This window comes from Schistocerca gregaria, chromosome 4, assembly GCF_023897955.1.
Source record: "Schistocerca gregaria isolate iqSchGreg1 chromosome 4, iqSchGreg1.2, whole genome shotgun sequence".
Taxonomy (NCBI): Eukaryota; Metazoa; Arthropoda; class Insecta; order Orthoptera; family Acrididae; genus Schistocerca; species Schistocerca gregaria.
The window spans coordinates 33,826,997-33,843,895 of NC_064923.1; the positions used below are offsets into that span (position 1 = coordinate 33,826,997).

At 45.8% G+C, this 16,899-nt stretch overlaps 1 protein-coding gene across 2 annotated transcripts in view; it reads right to left on the reverse strand.

Annotated features, from left to right (window-relative positions):
• The window catches only part of LOC126267971 (glucose dehydrogenase [FAD, quinone]-like), a 51,148-nt gene that overhangs the window by 21,683 nt on the left and 12,566 nt on the right, over positions 1 to 16,899 (reverse strand). Inside the window, exon 2 of one of the 2 annotated variants that reach the window (XM_049973319.1) lies at positions 12,511 to 12,842. In XM_049973319.1, coding sequence (XP_049829276.1) covers positions 12,511 to 12,840 — 330 coding nt within the window. In that variant the 5' untranslated portion in view covers positions 12,841 to 12,842. Of the gene's footprint in view, positions 1 to 12,510; positions 12,860 to 16,899 lie in introns of both variants that reach the window. The other variant, XM_049973317.1, reaches the window with a different exon arrangement.

Consider the following 16,899-nt stretch of genomic DNA (forward strand, 5'->3'; position numbering starts at 1 on the left):
GGTACACCATGACAAACCCGAGGTTTAAATAAGCTGACGGATACACCCCGAAAGAATGAATGAACAAATTAAAAATCTGGTCTGATGTGTAAAATTAGATTTACGTTATACGTTATTTCTATCAAAATGTACTGACTGAGCCGTGTGTGGCTCGGGTTGGTGCCGTTGGTGGGTTGGCATCGTGTAATAGGGATAGTGGCGTCTCGTTTTCTTCTTGTGTTTACTGGCGCCATTACCTTTGCTAGCATTGTCTGTCTGCCAGTGGCAGCAGCAGCGTTATCTATATCTAGTACCGTGGTACTATCTTTAGGAGGACGTGAAGTGTTTTCCTGGTTGGGTGAGTCAGTGAGTTCGGTTGGGATGGAGCAGCAGTGAGGTCCAGCAGCACGGAGACGTGCCTGGATCGCTGGCGGCACGCAGGCATTGCCGAATCGAAGAGCTGTAGTTGCGATAGCCACAACCTCGTTGTCCACCGGACCCAGGTCGTTTGAGCTGAGTGAACACTAACCCAGTAGTGTAACCTCCACTATTTTGAGATCACACCATTTGCTCATGCACTGCTCTTCGCTGGGTCGCTGAGACGAAGTGCAACAAGTGGAGTGTTGTTTATCACACGTTAGGTAGATTTTGAAAGAGTATTGGTCTGCATTTAAACTATCACTAGTTTGAGTTGCCTTCAGGTCCAGTGAATACAACTCTTGCCTGTCTGTCTCATAGGTTGCGAAGTTGAGCGACTTTCCCAGGCTGATCCTTAGAGCACTGTCCGAGGCCCTCTTATCTCTTGATTTGATCAGATTGTGATGATTGTCCATAAGGCCTTCAGCCATGAATGCAATTTCTCTTAAGAATTTTAATTATTATCTCTTAACATGATTGTCCTTTTGTTGTGTACATAGTTCCCCGTAGTCAGCGCGTACACAACTTTCCCACTAGACCACGCCCCACTAAGCACAACAGTGCAGCCGCAGCTCTCGTCAGTCTCTGCACTACGAGATGGCGCTGCCTTAGAGACGGACCAAATTCTGCTTTCGCCGATACACGTATTAATATGTAACGCAGCCAATGAGATTGCTGCTAACGTAGAACCTTTTCTCCTCACAGATCACACTCGCGCAGTGACACCTGAACACACAAGGTACTATAAGACGTGTACAGACCTCCGATTTGTCAGTCTACATTAGTCTGCATTTGTCTGCACCAGTCTGTACCAGTCTGCATTTGTCTGCACCAATCTGTACCAGTCTGCATTTGTCTACACCAGTATGCATTAGTCTGTACCAGTCTATAGTCAAGTTTCAGACTGCGCCTAAGAGATTATCATATTGTCAAGTATCAGATATATGTGAGAATAAAATTAACGTACCAAGACCAAAGGAACTTAAGATTTTCAATTTAAATAGCATCCAGAATCAAGTTATGTAAATTTATGCTTGTTATCATTTTAATAAATGTGTGTGAAAATTAATCAAGTTCTGTTTAAAGTTGGTCACCGTCAATCTGCTACTCTAAGCGTGCAAGTGGCATTTCTATCGTCTGACCTAACGGCAGAAGGTAAATACGCCACAAAAAGACCACGAGACATATTGCTGACACTCGCCTACTTTGTTAGGGCGACAAGTCAAATAATCTGATGGTGTGTGTACCGAAGGTCTTACAGTACACACACCACACCTTTTTTAAAAATATTTAAGTAATAATTTCCTATCTAGGCCTTAAGCCATCAAATTTTTTTGAGTAATTAGTGTTGGGGCCTTCTGCCGACAAATAATTTGAATTTCTGATCAATAAAGCCTTCAGCTGTGAAAGCATTTTGTCTAAAGACTTTTTAATTCAAATTTGATAATTGTTCCTGATTGTTAAATTTACATTCAATTGGTTCCAAATAAAGTGGACGTGATTAAAAATAAAAAAAAATAAAAACTGGCCAACCAAAGGTAACTGAGTAAGGCCCCGTCCGCATCAGATCCTGCCTTCCCTAAGTCCCTTGTTTCACTGACCCATTACATTCTTTTCGTACGAATGACATGCGCTGCTGTGACAGAGAAAGGAGGAGAACCAGTGGAAAAATCGTCCTATCAGAGCACAAAGAGGAGAATGTACTCCTCTTTATTAACAGACTGACCTGATTCGTTCAACCTTCCACAGCACCTTTAAAAATGTTCGCAAAAATATTGGCATGCAAACATATTCAAGCTTTTTGTGCTGAGAAAGAAGGTGACGGTGGCAGTGGGAAACAGAGGATAGTGGACAGTGGTTACGGTACAGAAAGAGTGAAGGAGACAGTGGAGTGTAAGGGAATGAGAGGGACACGGTGGCAGTGGAACATAGCACACAGTGATAGAACAGTGCCAGTAAAAGAGTGAGGAAACAGTGCCAGTGGAAAAGGAATAAAGGCAACGAGAAAGTGGAAGTGGGTGAGAGCCAGAGATAATGAGAGTCAGAGTCTGTCAGTGACAATGAGGAAGAGACAGAGAGAAGAGAGAGCAGCAGTGGGAAGGAATGAAGGAGACAGCAGCAATAGAAAGAATATGACAGAACAATGCGACTGTGACCATGTCTGTGAGACTGGAGACGAAGTTGGTGAGGCATCAAAGACATTGAGTTGGGCCAAACCTTAGAATGAGAATTGGGAATTGGGAGTGGATGGGCATGAGAGACAGCGTTGGACTAGTGGGCGTGAGCGGGGAACAGGTAAGACAGCTCGTGGGAGTGACAGGTGAGCGACGTCCCCTGTAAAATTTACATTACACAGTTGATTCAGAAACGACGTTCCCGTTCCCGGGTCGACGTTGGGTCCTCTCCTTCCCTCGAGAAATATAATATTGCAGGGGTCGACCTGGTCTCTAAGTTGGTATGTTGTTGAAACCAGTCCATTAATGTACAAGGAGAGTTAACTATCGGCGTTGTCCATCAACTCGCCACGCTAGCGATCACGTGTACTGCAGTAGACAGTGCGTCGTTGGAGAATATTTTTGTCTCGATGCATTCACGTCTTTTGGGTGTGAAATACACACATCAAAAAAAGTTTTTCATCACTCCGGTTCCCAGAACTCCTGAAGATAGACATTGGCTGTGGGTACTGTATCACAGACACAGTCCCCCTCGACTGTTCAGAGATGTCATTAAACCCGCCCCAAAGATATAAACAACCATGCCCGAGCAGCGCCTATTATACGGATGGGGTCCGACAGCCGATCAGTTCCTGTCATTCCACCAGTAAGTAGGTACACGGCTCCTATTGTCTGTGTTGAACCATGCCTAGAAGGTGAATACCGCGGTTCGATAGCGTCAGCATTGTTACTTTGTGCCAGGAACAGCTCTCAACTAGGGAAGTGTCCAGACGTGTTGTTCGGACATGGAGGAGATACAGAGAGACAGGAACTGTCGAGGACGTGCCTCGCTCAGGCCGCCCAAGTACTACTGCAGTGCATGACCGCTACGTACGGATTATGGCTCGGAGGAACTCTGACAGCAACGACATCTTGTTGAAGAATGCTTTTCGTGCAGCCACAGGACGTCGTGTTACGACTCAAACTGTGCGCAATACTCTGCATGATGTGCAACTTCAATCCCGACGTCCATGGCGAGGTCCATCTTTGCAACCACGACACCATGCAGCACGGTAGAGATGCGCCTAACAACATGTCGAATTGACCTCTCAGAATTGGCATCACGTTCTCCTCACCTATGAGTATCGCATATGCCTTGAACCAGATAATTGCCGGAGACGTGTGTGGAGGCAACTCGGTCAGGCTAAGCGCATTAGACACACTGTTCAGTGAGTGCAGCCAGGTGGAGGTTCCCTGCTGTTTTGGAGTGGCGTTATGTGGGGCCGGCGTACCCCGCAGGTGCAACCATATCGGTAGTATATTGGTGAGGCATTCGTCTTTATGGACGACAACTCGCTTCCCCATCGTCCACATCATGTGAATGACTTCCTGCAGGATAACGACGTCGCTCGACTAGAGTGGCCAGCATGTTCTTCAGTCGTGGACCCTATCGAACATGCCTGGGATAGATTGAAAAGGGCTGTTTATGGACGACGTGACCCACCAACGACTCGGAGGGATCTACGCCGAATACTCGTTGAGGAGTGGGACAATCTGCACCAACAGTGCCTTGATAAACTTGTAGATAGTATGCCACGATGACTACAGGCTTGCTACTGGTATTAGTTACCAGTGTATACAACAACGTGGACCACCACCTCTGATGGTCTCGCTGTATGGTAGTACAACACGCAACGTGTGGTTTTCATGCGCAATAAAAAGGGCATAAACGATGTTTATGTTTATATATATTCCAATTTTCTGTACAGGTTCCGGAGCTCTCGGAACCGAGGTGATGCAAAACTTCTTTTGATGTGTATACAATATTCAGTCCATCTCAGTTCTGACTCTGTTCTGTCCTCAGGTGCAAACATTGCAGCAGCCCCCTCCACAAACCCCCCCCCCCCCCTCACCCAGTGAACTTGGGCTCTATGGCTCACCCCAGCCAGCGGTCGAGTAAGCATACGTCATGCGCACGCACTACACGTTGGCAGACGCTTCTGTGCAGGCTCTAACGCAGCATCTTTTGACTGAAGGGTTGCTAAAGATACACGTATCTGATAATGGCCCACTGAATGGCCTGCTGCATCTAGCCTTCAGCCAAGTTTTTGAAGGTTCAAATGGTTCAAATGGCCCTGAGCACTATGAGACTTAACTTCTGAGGTCATCAGTCCCCTAGAACTTAGAACTACTTAAACCTAACTAACCTAAGGACATCACACACATCCATGCCCGAGGCAGGATTCGAACCTGCGACCATAGCAGCAGCGCATTTCGAGACTGTAGTGCGTAGAACCGCTCGGCCACCCCAGCCGGCAAGTTTTTGAAGACTTCAAATCGGTACTGTGCATAAAATATTCATGTGACTGCCGGTAGCGTTTATGAGTTGTTCATTCATAAAAATTCTAATACACATGATTTGTACATACATGTTCGTTTCCCCCATTTTATATTTTGTAGAGATATTGATTTTGCTCACTGCCGTTACTTTACGTTTATCATTGTACGATGGCCCATGCACTAATCCCCTTCGTTGTCATATATGTTCATCATAGCGTGTTCACTCACAAACTTCATTAATGACTGTACAGTAATGTAGCTGTGGTACTGCAAGGCTTTAAGTTAGCACACTGGACTTTACGATAGCGTCCTTTTAAATTCTTAATTTCTCATTGTTCTCTTACTCCCCCCCCCCCCCCCCAAATCCCCCCTCCCCCACCCCGTACAGTCTGTCAATGCATTTCCACTTACTGGCCCTTTATGTCCCAAGCGTACTTGGGTCCCAGGGCACGCGCGCCTGCCTTGTTTTCCTGTTTTCCTGGCGTTCATGCTGTCCGTTTCCTGTCAGTCGGTGTGTAGTTTAACTATTTCTACTTAATAAACCCTGAACGCGGGGGCAGTGTATTTAATGACGTACACAATGATGTGTGCTGACAGTATATTTCCATTGGCAAATGTCAAATTGCTGCGTTATTTGTTGTTTTTCCAATGTGATATTTTAGTAAGTAGATTTTTTTTTCTTTCGGTCATGTTTCATGCTATATGTGATACTCCTAACCCTTTGTGGGTATCTAGTGTCTGTATGACTTTTTCCTGTTTGCAGTTATCGCTGATACGTTGTTTTCAGGGTACTTACATTCCTGATGGTCCAGATGGCTCTAAGCACTATGGGACTTAACATCTGAGGTTATCAGTCCCCTAGACTTAGAACTACTTAAACCTAACTAACCTAAGGACATCACACACAACCATTCCCGAGGCAGGATTCGAACCTGCGATCGCAGTAGACGCTTGGTTCCGGACTGAAGCTCCTAGACCCAATCGACAACCGCGGCTGGCCATATTCCTGAAGGTGACGGATTTACACCCGTCGAAACAACGGTCAAAGATTGAATAACACCTCATTTTGTAGCAACTGGTTGGTTGCTTTTCAAGTCATTCCACTTCAGTAAAAAATGCATTCATCTTTCACCTTTGAATCTTGGACCTTGACATTTGTGTGGTGGTTTACGTGCAACAGTGATACAGAGAGCCTTACCATAGATGCAACCACAATGGAGGACTATCTGTTGAGAGGCCATACAAACGTGTGGTTCCTGAGCAGGGGCAGCAACCTTTCAATACGTTCAGGGGCAACAGTCTTGATGATTGACTGATCTAACATCAGCCAAATCTACCTTGCTGTGAACGTACAGAAAAAAACATGGAGAAACCACAGCAGGAGTTTTCCCGAGGACATGCAGCTCTACTGTATGGTTTAATAACGTTGGCACCTTCACAGGTAAGATATTCCGGAGGTAAAACAGTTCATCGTTCAAAAATCCGGGAAGGAACTAATTATGAGGATGTTTTCATCAAGTTGCACATAGAGGGAATTAGTGAAAATCGGTGGCAAGAGGAACAAGATTTTTCAGTTAGTTAATATAAGAAAATCAAATAGGGATAATGCAGGAGTAGGTTTAATAGTGAATAAGAAGATATAAATGCGGGTAAGCTACTATGAGCAGCGTAGTAAACGCGTCTCGTAGCCACGACATATATGAAGCCGAAACTTACAAGTTTTTATGGCAGCTAGCGCTCCGATGAGATAAAAGAAATTATTCACAATGTTAAGGAAGACGAAAATTTAATTGTGATGGGAGAATGGGATTCAACTGTAAGAAATGGAAGAGAAGGAAAAACTGTAGGTGAATATCGATTGGAGAAAAGGAATGAAAAAGGAAACCGCCTGGAAGAATTTTGCATAGCACATAATGTAATCATCGCTAACACTTAGTTTAAGAATATGTTAAAGAGACTTGGAGACACCTGATGGTCTCATGTTGATTATGTAATGGTAAGATAGAGCTTTCGGAACCTCATTTTTAATCGAAACACATTTCCAGAGGCAGATGTAGTCTCTGACCACAATTTATTGGTTATTAACTGCATATTAAAATGGAGGAAATTGCAAAAAGGAAGGAAATTAATGAGAGAGCAGCTGGACACGTATAAAGTACGATACGATGTTGAGAGCTTCAGAGCTAACTTTAGGCAACGGTTGACGAGAACAGGGGAAAAGAATACAGCAGAAGATGAATGGGTAACTTGGGTAAAGAAATAATTAGGGCAGCAGAGGATCAAACAGGTATCCTTGGGTATCACTGGAGATAATGAATTTGATAGATGAAAGGAGAAAATACACTCCTGGAAATGGAAAAAAGAACACATTGACACCGGTGTGTCAGACCCACCATACTTGCTCCGGACACTGCGAGAGGGCTGTACAAGCAATGATCACACACACGGCACAGCGGACACACCAGGAACCGCGGTGTTGGCCGTCGAATGGCGCTAGCTGCGCAGCATTTGAGCACCGCCGCGCGTCAGTGTCAGCCAGTTTGCCGTGGCATACGGAGCTCCATCGCAGTCTTTAACACTGGTAGCATCCCGCGACAGCGTGGACGTGAACCGTATGTGCAGTTGACGGACTTTGAGCGAGGGCGTATAGTGGGCATGCGGGAGGCCGGGTGGACGTACCGCCGAATTGCTCAACACGTGGGGCGTGAGGTCTCCACAGTACATCGATGTTGTCGCCAGTGGTCGGCGGAAGGTGCACGTGCCCGTCGACCTGGGACCGGACCGCAGCGACGCACGGATGCACGCCAAGACCGTAGGATCCTACGCAGTGCCGTAGGGGACCGCACCGCCACTTCCCAGCAAATTAGGGACACTGTTGCTCCTGGGGTATCGGCGAGGACCATTCGCAACCGTCTCCATGAAGCTGACCGAGGTACACAGGGCCAACACCCGGCATCATGGTGTGGGGAGCGATCTCCTACACTGGCCGTACACCTCTGGTGATCGTCGAGGGGACATGAATAGTGCACGGTACATCCAAACCGTCATCGAACCCATCGTTCTACCATTCCTAGACCGGCAAGGGAACTTGCTGTTCCAACAGGACAATGCACGTCCGCATGTATCCCGTGCCACCCAACGTGCTCTAGAAGGTGTAAGTCAACTACCCTGGCCAGCAAGATCTCCGGATCTGTCCCTCATTGAGCATGTTTGGGACTGGATGAAGCGTCGTCTCACGCGGTCTGCACGTCCAGCACCAACGCTGGTCCAACTGAGGCGCCAGGTGGGAATGGCATGGCAAGCCGTTCCACAGGACTACATCCAGCAACTTATTCGATCGTCTCCATGGGAGAATAGCTGCCTGCATAGCTGCGAAAGGTGGATATACACTGTACTAGTGACGACATTGTGCATGCACTGTAGCCTGTGTCTATGTGCCTGTGGTTCTGTCAGTGTGATCATGAGATGTATCTGACCCCAGGAATGTGTCAATAAAGTTTCCCCTTCCTGGGACAATGAATTCACGGTGTTCCTATTTCAATTTCCAGGAGTGTATAAAACGCAGCAAATGAAGCAGGTGAAACTGAATACAAATGGCTAAGACCGAGATTGACAGGAAGTGCAAAATGGCTAGAATACTTAAGGATTTGCAAGCATATCAAACTTGAAGAAAAGTAGACACCGCCGACAAGCTGGCTCTGAGCACTATGGGACTTAGCATCTGAATTCATCAGTCCCCTAGAACTTAGAACTACTTAAACCTAACTAATCGAAGGACATCACACACATCCATGCCCGAGGCAGGATTCGAACCTGCGACCGTAGCGGTCACGCGGTTCCGGACTGAAGCGCCTAGAACCGCACGGTCACAACGGCCGGCACACCACCAACAGGAAAAATTATAGAGACCAAGATAGATATCGCGTGAAGGAAAATTGAAGAGGTCTTTGAGAAAAGGGGAATACCTGTATGAATGTATTAGGTCGCAAACTAGTATTAAGCAAAGAAGGAGTATGTAAATTACCTATAAAAGGGATATGAATTTGAAGACAATATGAAAGAGAAGGAAGAGGATATAGATGAAGATGAGAGGGAGATACGATACTGCGAGAAGAACTTGACAGATCTCTGAGAGACCTAACAGGTAACACGTCCTTTGGATTAGACCTTCTTTCAGAACTGCTGATAGCCTTAGTAGAGCCATTCGTCACGAAGCTCTTCTAACTAGCGTGCAAGACGTGTGACGCAGGCGAAATAGCCTCATACTTCAGAAAGAATGTTGTTGTTGTTGTTGTTGTTGTCTTCAGTCCTGAGACTGGTTTGATGCAGCTCTCCATGCTACTCTATTATCTGCAAGCTGCTTCATCTGCCAGTACCTACTGCAACCTACATCCTTCTGAATCTGCTTAGTGTACTCATCTCTCGATCTCCCTCTACGATTTTTACCCTCCACGCTGCCCTCCAATGCTAAATTTGTGATCCCTTGATGCCTCAAAACATGTCCTACCAACCGATCCCTTCTTCTAGTCAAGTTGTGCCACAAACTTCTCTTCTCCCCAATCCTATTCAATACCTCCTCATTAGTTACGTGATCTATCCACCTTATCTTCAGTATTCTTCTGTAGCACCACATTTCGAAAGCTTCTATTCTCTTCTTGTCCAAACTAGTTATCGTCCATGTTTCACTTCCATACGTGGCTACACTCCAAACAAATACTTTCAGAAATGACTTCCTGATACATAAATCTATATTCGATGTTAACAAATTTCCTTGCCACTGCCAGTCTACATTTTATATTCTCTCTACTTCGACCATCATCAGTTATTTTACTTCCTAAATAGCAAAACTCCTTTACTACTTTAAGTGTCTCATTTCCTAATCTAATTCCCTCAGCATCACCCGATTTAATTTGACTACATTCCATCATCCTCGTTTTGCTTTTGTTGATGTTCATCTTATATCCTCCTTTCAAGACACTGTCCATTCCGTTCAACTGCTCTTCCAAGTCCTTTGCCGTCTATGACAGAATTACAATGTCATCGGCGAACCTCAAAGGTTTTACTTCGTCTCCATGAATTTTAATACCTACTCTGTATTTTTCTTTTGTTTCCTTTACTGCTTGCTCAATATACAGATTGAATAACATCGGGGGGAGGCTACAACCCTGTCTCACTCCTTTCCCAACCACTGCTTCCCTTTCATGCCCATCGACTCTTATGAGTGCCATCTGGTTTCTGTACAAACTGTAAATAGCCTTTCGCTCCCTGTATTTTACCCCTGCCACCTTTAGAATTTGAAAAAGAGTATTCCAGTCAACATTGTCAAAAGCTTTCTCTAAGTCTACAAATGCTAGAAACGTAGGTTTGCCTTTTCATAATCTTTCTTCTAAGATAAGTCGTAAGGTCAGTATTGCCTCACGTGTTCCAACATTTCGACGGAATCCAAACTGATCCTCCCCGAGGTACGCATCTACCAGTTTTTCCATTCGTCTGTAAAGAATTCGCGTTAGTATTTTGCAGCTGTGACTTATTAGACTGATAGTTCGGTAATTTTCACATCTGTCAGCACATGCCTTCTTTGGGGTTGGAATTATTATATTCTTCTTGAAGTCTGAGGGTATTTCGTCTGTCTCATACATCTTGCTCACCAGCTGGTAGAGTTTTGTCATGACTGGCTCTCCCAAGGCCGTCAGTAGTTCTAATGGAATGTTGTCTACTCCGGGGGCCTTGATTCGACTCAGGTCTTTCAGTGCTCTGTCAAACTCTTCACGCAGTATCGTATCTCCCATTTCGTCTTCATCTACATCCTCTTCCATTTCCATAATATTATTCTTAAGTACATCACCCTTGTATAAACCTTCTATATACTCCTTCCACCTTTGTGCCGTCCCTTCTTTGCTTAGAACTGGGTTGCCATCTGAGCTCTTGATATTCATACACGTGGTTCTCTTTTCTCCAAAGGTCTCTTTAATTTTCCTCTAGGCAGTATCTATCTTACCCCTAGTGCGATAACCTTCTACATCCTCACATTTGTCCTCTAGCCAACCCTGCTTAGCCATTTTGCACTTCCTGTCGATATCATTTTTGAGACGTTTGTATTCCTTTTTGCCTGCTTCATTTACTGCATTTTTATATTTTAACAATGCAATTCCAAAGAATTGAATATTACCAAACTATCAGTTTAGTAAGTCATGTTTGCGAAATACTAACAAGAATACTTTTCATAGCAATGGAAAAATTGGCAGATGTTGACCGCGTGAAAGGTCTGTTTGAATGGTAGAGAAATGTTGGAACACACAGGTCAGTTCTGTACCTACGACTTGTCTTGGGAGATAGGCGAAGGAAAGGGAAACCTACGTATATAGTATTTGTAGACTTACGGGTAGCTTTTGCAATGTTGACTGGAATACTCTCTTTGAAATTACGAAGCTGGAAGGGGTAAAACAAGGGAAGCGAAAGTCTGTTTAGAACTTCTGCAGAAACGAGACGGCACTTACAAGAGTGGAGGGGTTTGAAAAGGAAGCAGTGGGTAAGTAAGAAGTGGGACATGGTTGCAGCTTATCTCCGACGTTACTCAATCTATACACTGCGGAAGAAGTAAAGAAAACCAAACAAAAATCGACGATGTCATAGTAATTTTGACAGAGGCAGCAAAGGACTTTGGAGAGCAGTTGAACGGAAAGGTCAGTGTCTCGAAAGGAAGATATAAGATGAACATTAACAAAAGTAAAACTAGAATATGGTCGAATTTAATCAGGTGATGCTGAGGAAATTATATTACGGAACGAAACTCGAAATGTAGTAGGTGCGTTGTGCTGTTTGGACAGTAAAATAACTAATGATGGCCGACGTAGAGAAAATATAAAATTACACTGGCAGTGATATAAAAGCGCTTCTGAAGGAGAAAAATTTGTTAACGTCGAGTATAGTTTCGAAGCCTGTTCTGAAAGTATTTGTATGGGGTGTAGTCATATATGGGAGTGAAACGTGGACGATAAACAATTGAGACAGGAAGAGATTAGTGGCTTTTGAAATGTGGTGTTACAGAAGAATGCTGAAGATCTAATGGGTAGATCGCGTAACTGATGATAAGGTATTGAACAGAATTGGAGAGACATGAAATTTGTGGCACAACTTGATCTACAAAAGGGACAAGTTGATGGACACATTCTGAGAAATCAAAGAATCATCCATCTAGAGAAATGTGGAGAGTAAGAATCGTAGAGGGATACCAAGAGATGAATAGAGTAAGGATTCATAAGGATGCAGGTTGCAGCTAGCATTTAGAGCTGCATCAAATCAATCTTGGGTCTGAAGACCACAGTAACAACACAAGAAGTGCATAAATCTAATGCTTTGGAACTACGTAATACGACAAAAGCTTGGCTCCATTTCAGTTTTAAATATAAGAGAAGATATTCTTGGTCTTACGGCATACAATTATTGACGTACTTTAAGGTAAGAACCACGGCGTGGTGTCGAAACGAAACCGAAGTCAGGGAGTAAAGGCTGCCCTTTGAGCTGAGTCCTGTATACGAGTCTAGGAGGGCAGTCAGAGAGTACCTCGCCGGGACCCTCCGTGCTTGTGTGGCACAGATGGCGATGCTCAGGAGATACGCACCTCGGTCTTCTGCAGCAGAGGGAAGAGTCCGGGCACGTCGGAGGTGGGCGGCGGGTCGCCGCCGGCCTCGAGCAGCAGCACCGACCAGTCGGGGTTCTCCGAGAGGCGGGCGGCCACCGCCGCCCCCGCAGACCCGGCGCCGACCACCACGAAGTCGTACTCGGGTAGTGGGCGCGTCGTGTCCGGCGGGTAGACGCTGCGGTCGGCGAGCGCGCACTGGGCGTGCACCAGGGTGGCCAACAGCTGCGCGAACAGCGCGCCGGCGGCGCCGCCCACCGGGCACGCGCCGGCAGCCTGCGCCGCCCACTGCGAAGCGGCCGCCGCGTCCATGGCTGCGCACACCGGAGCTCTGAACAGTCAATTGTACGGGGGCTTGTCACTAGCATATTGACACACGGAAGTCTGCGAATACGTACACGCGGTGGGCAGAACTAAAGTGGCTCAGTACGGATTTCGTGCACTTTGGGCCAGGCAAGCCAACTTCACGATCTGCATTTAGGGCAGACGATGTAGGTTTTGTTGTCAATCTGAAGGATATTGTTCTGAGTCAGTTTTTTTCAACCCACTCTGTACAAGAGGCTCGCTATTAGACACACGTAATCGCATTGACATTGCTAGCAAAGAGTGAGTTATGTTATTCGTTTGAATGCAGAATAAACTCGACTCTCATTGCGCGGATAGTTGGAGAACACAAATTACACGAAATAAATAAAGCCACTAGAGTATGCGCCAACAACGGTGCGAGGGCAGTAGGACATTTAGTGTTCGTTGAGCTATGGGATGGATGACCTTGGTGACGGTCGTAATTTCAGTGATGATCGTTATCTTAGCTGAGAGAGTAACTGCAGTCAGTGAGTAACAAAACTATTAAATGTATTGCTAAATGGAGACCAGTTACCTTCCTTTAAACAATGAGGCCTCACCAATCAGGAAAAAGCGTTTTGCAGGCCCAGCTGATCTGGAGACAGAGTGCTAGCACTTTACGTACACATCGTAATTGAGTGTTCGCAGCAAGTGCCGAGGCGACAACTCTGCTATGTCACTTTGCAAGGCTGCAATACAGTTTACCGCCAACTTCACTTTGCAGAGGATTTTGTCACAGAAGACTTGGGTTTAGTGGAAATCACCATGCAGGTGATAGTTCCTAACTTCATACACTATTGCATGGGAATGATTGTCTCCCACGACGATACTATAATCCCGGACACAAAGGAGGTCAGCACCGGTCGGGCGGATATCGTCAGAGCTATAAATACAGGTAATGTGTGATGGTAGCTGCACTGTCACCTGAAATGTAGATCTGCTATGCACTAAGGAAGATAACATTATGAACGGTGCTAACTTCCTTTCTCTCCTGAATTCCTAACGTATTAGAATCAATATTTAATATTGCCATCGAGATAGACCGATAATTATGTTATCGCACTATACATTATGTCCCAGGAGAAATGATCAATGGTCGAGGATATCACGAAGCAAAAATTAGAAGTGATTTGCCTCACAGAAGAGAAGGTGAAATGTTCAAATGTGTGCGAAATTTTATGGGACTTAACAGTTAAGGTCATCAGTCCCTAAGCTTACACACTACTTAACCTAAATTATCCAAAGGACAAACACACACACCCATGCCCGAGGGAGGACTCGAACCTCCGCCGGGGACCAGCGGCACAGTGCATGACTGTGGTACCTTAAACCGCTCGGCTAATCCCGCGCGAAAATGAAGAGGTGCGCACAGCTCCTAAGGTATGCAATTGAACAGCCACGTTTACTAGAGCCTTTGCTACAAATAATCGTTGTAATATTCCTGAATATTGGTCATTCCTATTGGAACAGCCTGATGCGACGATTCGCAGTAAACTCAAGTTCTTTCGAGCAGAGGAGGAAAGAAATGAAGTGTTGCCCTGCGTATCCGGGCACCACAATTACGGGTGAGCTTTGTTGGTCCTGCCTCACCTCGCAGCATGTTTGCTAATGGAAGAGTCGCTGAGATGCACACCGCCAAGTCTTTTGCAAACGGGGGCAGTGGTAGTGCGGACCTGCCGTTGCACCTGCTCGCTTCCGCGCGACACCGCGTGTCTTCACGCCGGCGAGCCACGACTGCTCTGCCAGCGGGGCTCCAGCTGGTCGGGACCGTCCCTCGGCGCTGCCGCTACCGCCTGCCACTTCCGCTACTTCCGTCCACTGCTCCCTAGGGTACCACTTGCCAGAAGTTGCACGAACACTGCCCACGGGGAAACGCGTTTTCTTATCGTCAGTTGACTGCCTACGAACTACCTGCCTCATAGGATCGTGTCGTTGTTTATGCTTCCTTGCTTCTCGTCAATATGTATGTGAACTCTGTAAGGGAGCCACGGTCCCTTGCACAATGTAAAACATATTTTTCTCGTGCCGGTCAAGGATAGGTCAGGAATCGATAGACTTGTGCTGAGTGCACGCAGCAAATGTTGTGTGTGAATAGCCTGACCGTTTGTCTCCTTTCGCCATGGGCATACCTTCTGGCAACCGTAAGAAATCTTCCAAACTGTGACAAAGTGTGTTCAATTCGGTAAGCAGTTTCATCTCGGCTACCGTTCATGAAACTTATTCTTACGATACAACGATAATAAATGGTTAACTGTGAGGAGTGTGATAGAACGTAATTTTGAAATCCAAAAATCGTGAGAAAAAACAATACAGGGTGGATTGAAACCTCCTGGATTATGGAAACTGTGTGTTGGACCGACACTCGAACTCGGGACCTTTTCCTTAACATAGACAAATGTAATGTAATGTAATGGATTGCGAATACATAGAAAGAAGGATCCTTTATTGTATGATTATATGATAGCGGAACAAACACTGGTAGCAGTTACTTCTGCAAAATATCTGGGAGTATGCGTGCGGAACGATTTGAAGTGGAATGATCATATAAAATTAATTGTTGGTAAGGCGCGTACCAGGTTGAGATTCATTGGAAGAGTCCTTAGAAAATGTAGTCCATCAACAAAGAGGTGGCTTACAAAACACTCGTTCGACCTATACTTGAGTATTGCTCATCAGTGTGGGATCCGTACCAGATCGTGTTGACGGAGGAGATAGAGAAGATCCAAAGAAGAGCGGCGCGTTTCGTCACAGGGTTATTGGGTAACCGTGATAGCGTTACGGAGATGTTTACCAAACTCAAGTGGCAGACTCTGCAAGAGAGGCGCTCTGCATCGCGGTGTAGCTTCCTCGCCAGATTTCGAGAGGGTGTGTTTCTGGATGAGGTATCGAATATATTGCTTCCCCCTTCTTATACCTACCGAGGAAATCAGGAATGTAAAATTAGAGAGATTAGAGTGCGCACGGAGGCTTTCAGACAGTCGTTCTTCCCGTGAACCATACGCGACTGGAACAGAAAAGGGAGATAATGACAGTGGCACGTAAAGTGCCCTCTACCACACACCGTTGGGTGTGTAGATGCCTATCGCGGCCAAGTTTTAATCTGCCACGAACTTTCATATCAGCGCACACTTCGCTGGAGAGTGAAAATCTCATTCTGGAAACATCCCCCAAGCTGTGTCTATGGCATGTCTCCGCAATGTCCTTTCTTCCTGCAGTGCTATTTCTGCAAGGTTAGCAGAAGAGTTTCTGTGAAGTTAGGAAGGTAGGAGACGAGGTACTGGCAGAATTGAAGCTGTGAGGACGAGTCGTGGGTCGCGCTTGGGTAGCTCAGATGGTAGTATCGCCTTGCGCGTCGAGCGAGCAGGTCGTAGTTAACTTCCGCCCGTGCCGAAGCGCCGCTTGTGTCGAAGCTACTCAGTCTCGTTGGTGTATCGGCCGGAGTCACACTGTAGTCGCGTAGCGGAGTTTGTTGTCGTTTTCTGCCCGCGCCACGGTGTCTGTGAGTGTCCTAAATCTGTTCCTCGCCGAGCTACTGCTGGTTTCAGTTTTCAGAAGAGTACGCGTCGTGTTCGACCTGGCTCCTTAGAAATTAACGACTGGTTGGCTGATGTTATCCGTGTTACACCTGATCAGGTAGATATTGCTTACTTTGATTCTGATTTGTATGCATTTTTTGTGAAGTCTTCTGATCCCGTTCCAGTAGAAAGACTTCTGTCCCGGGATGGTTCTAAAGCGTTGTTTACACATCGCGATGGTTCCGTTAGTCAAGTCCTCCTTGAAAATGCGGCACTCGAGTTTACTCCGGTTAGAATTTATAACCTTCCTCCTGAAGTGGGCGATTCATTTCTTGGGAACGCTGGTCAGCACAACATCGCTTCCAGTGTTATAATGGAAGCCGGACTGTGGACATGTGCGCTAAAAAGAATATTCCTTCCCACTTAACTGTCTATGGTTACCGAATCGATATTACGTATACAGGGAAGAAGGAACTTGTTTTCTCTGTAACGAAAGCGGTCATCTCAGATC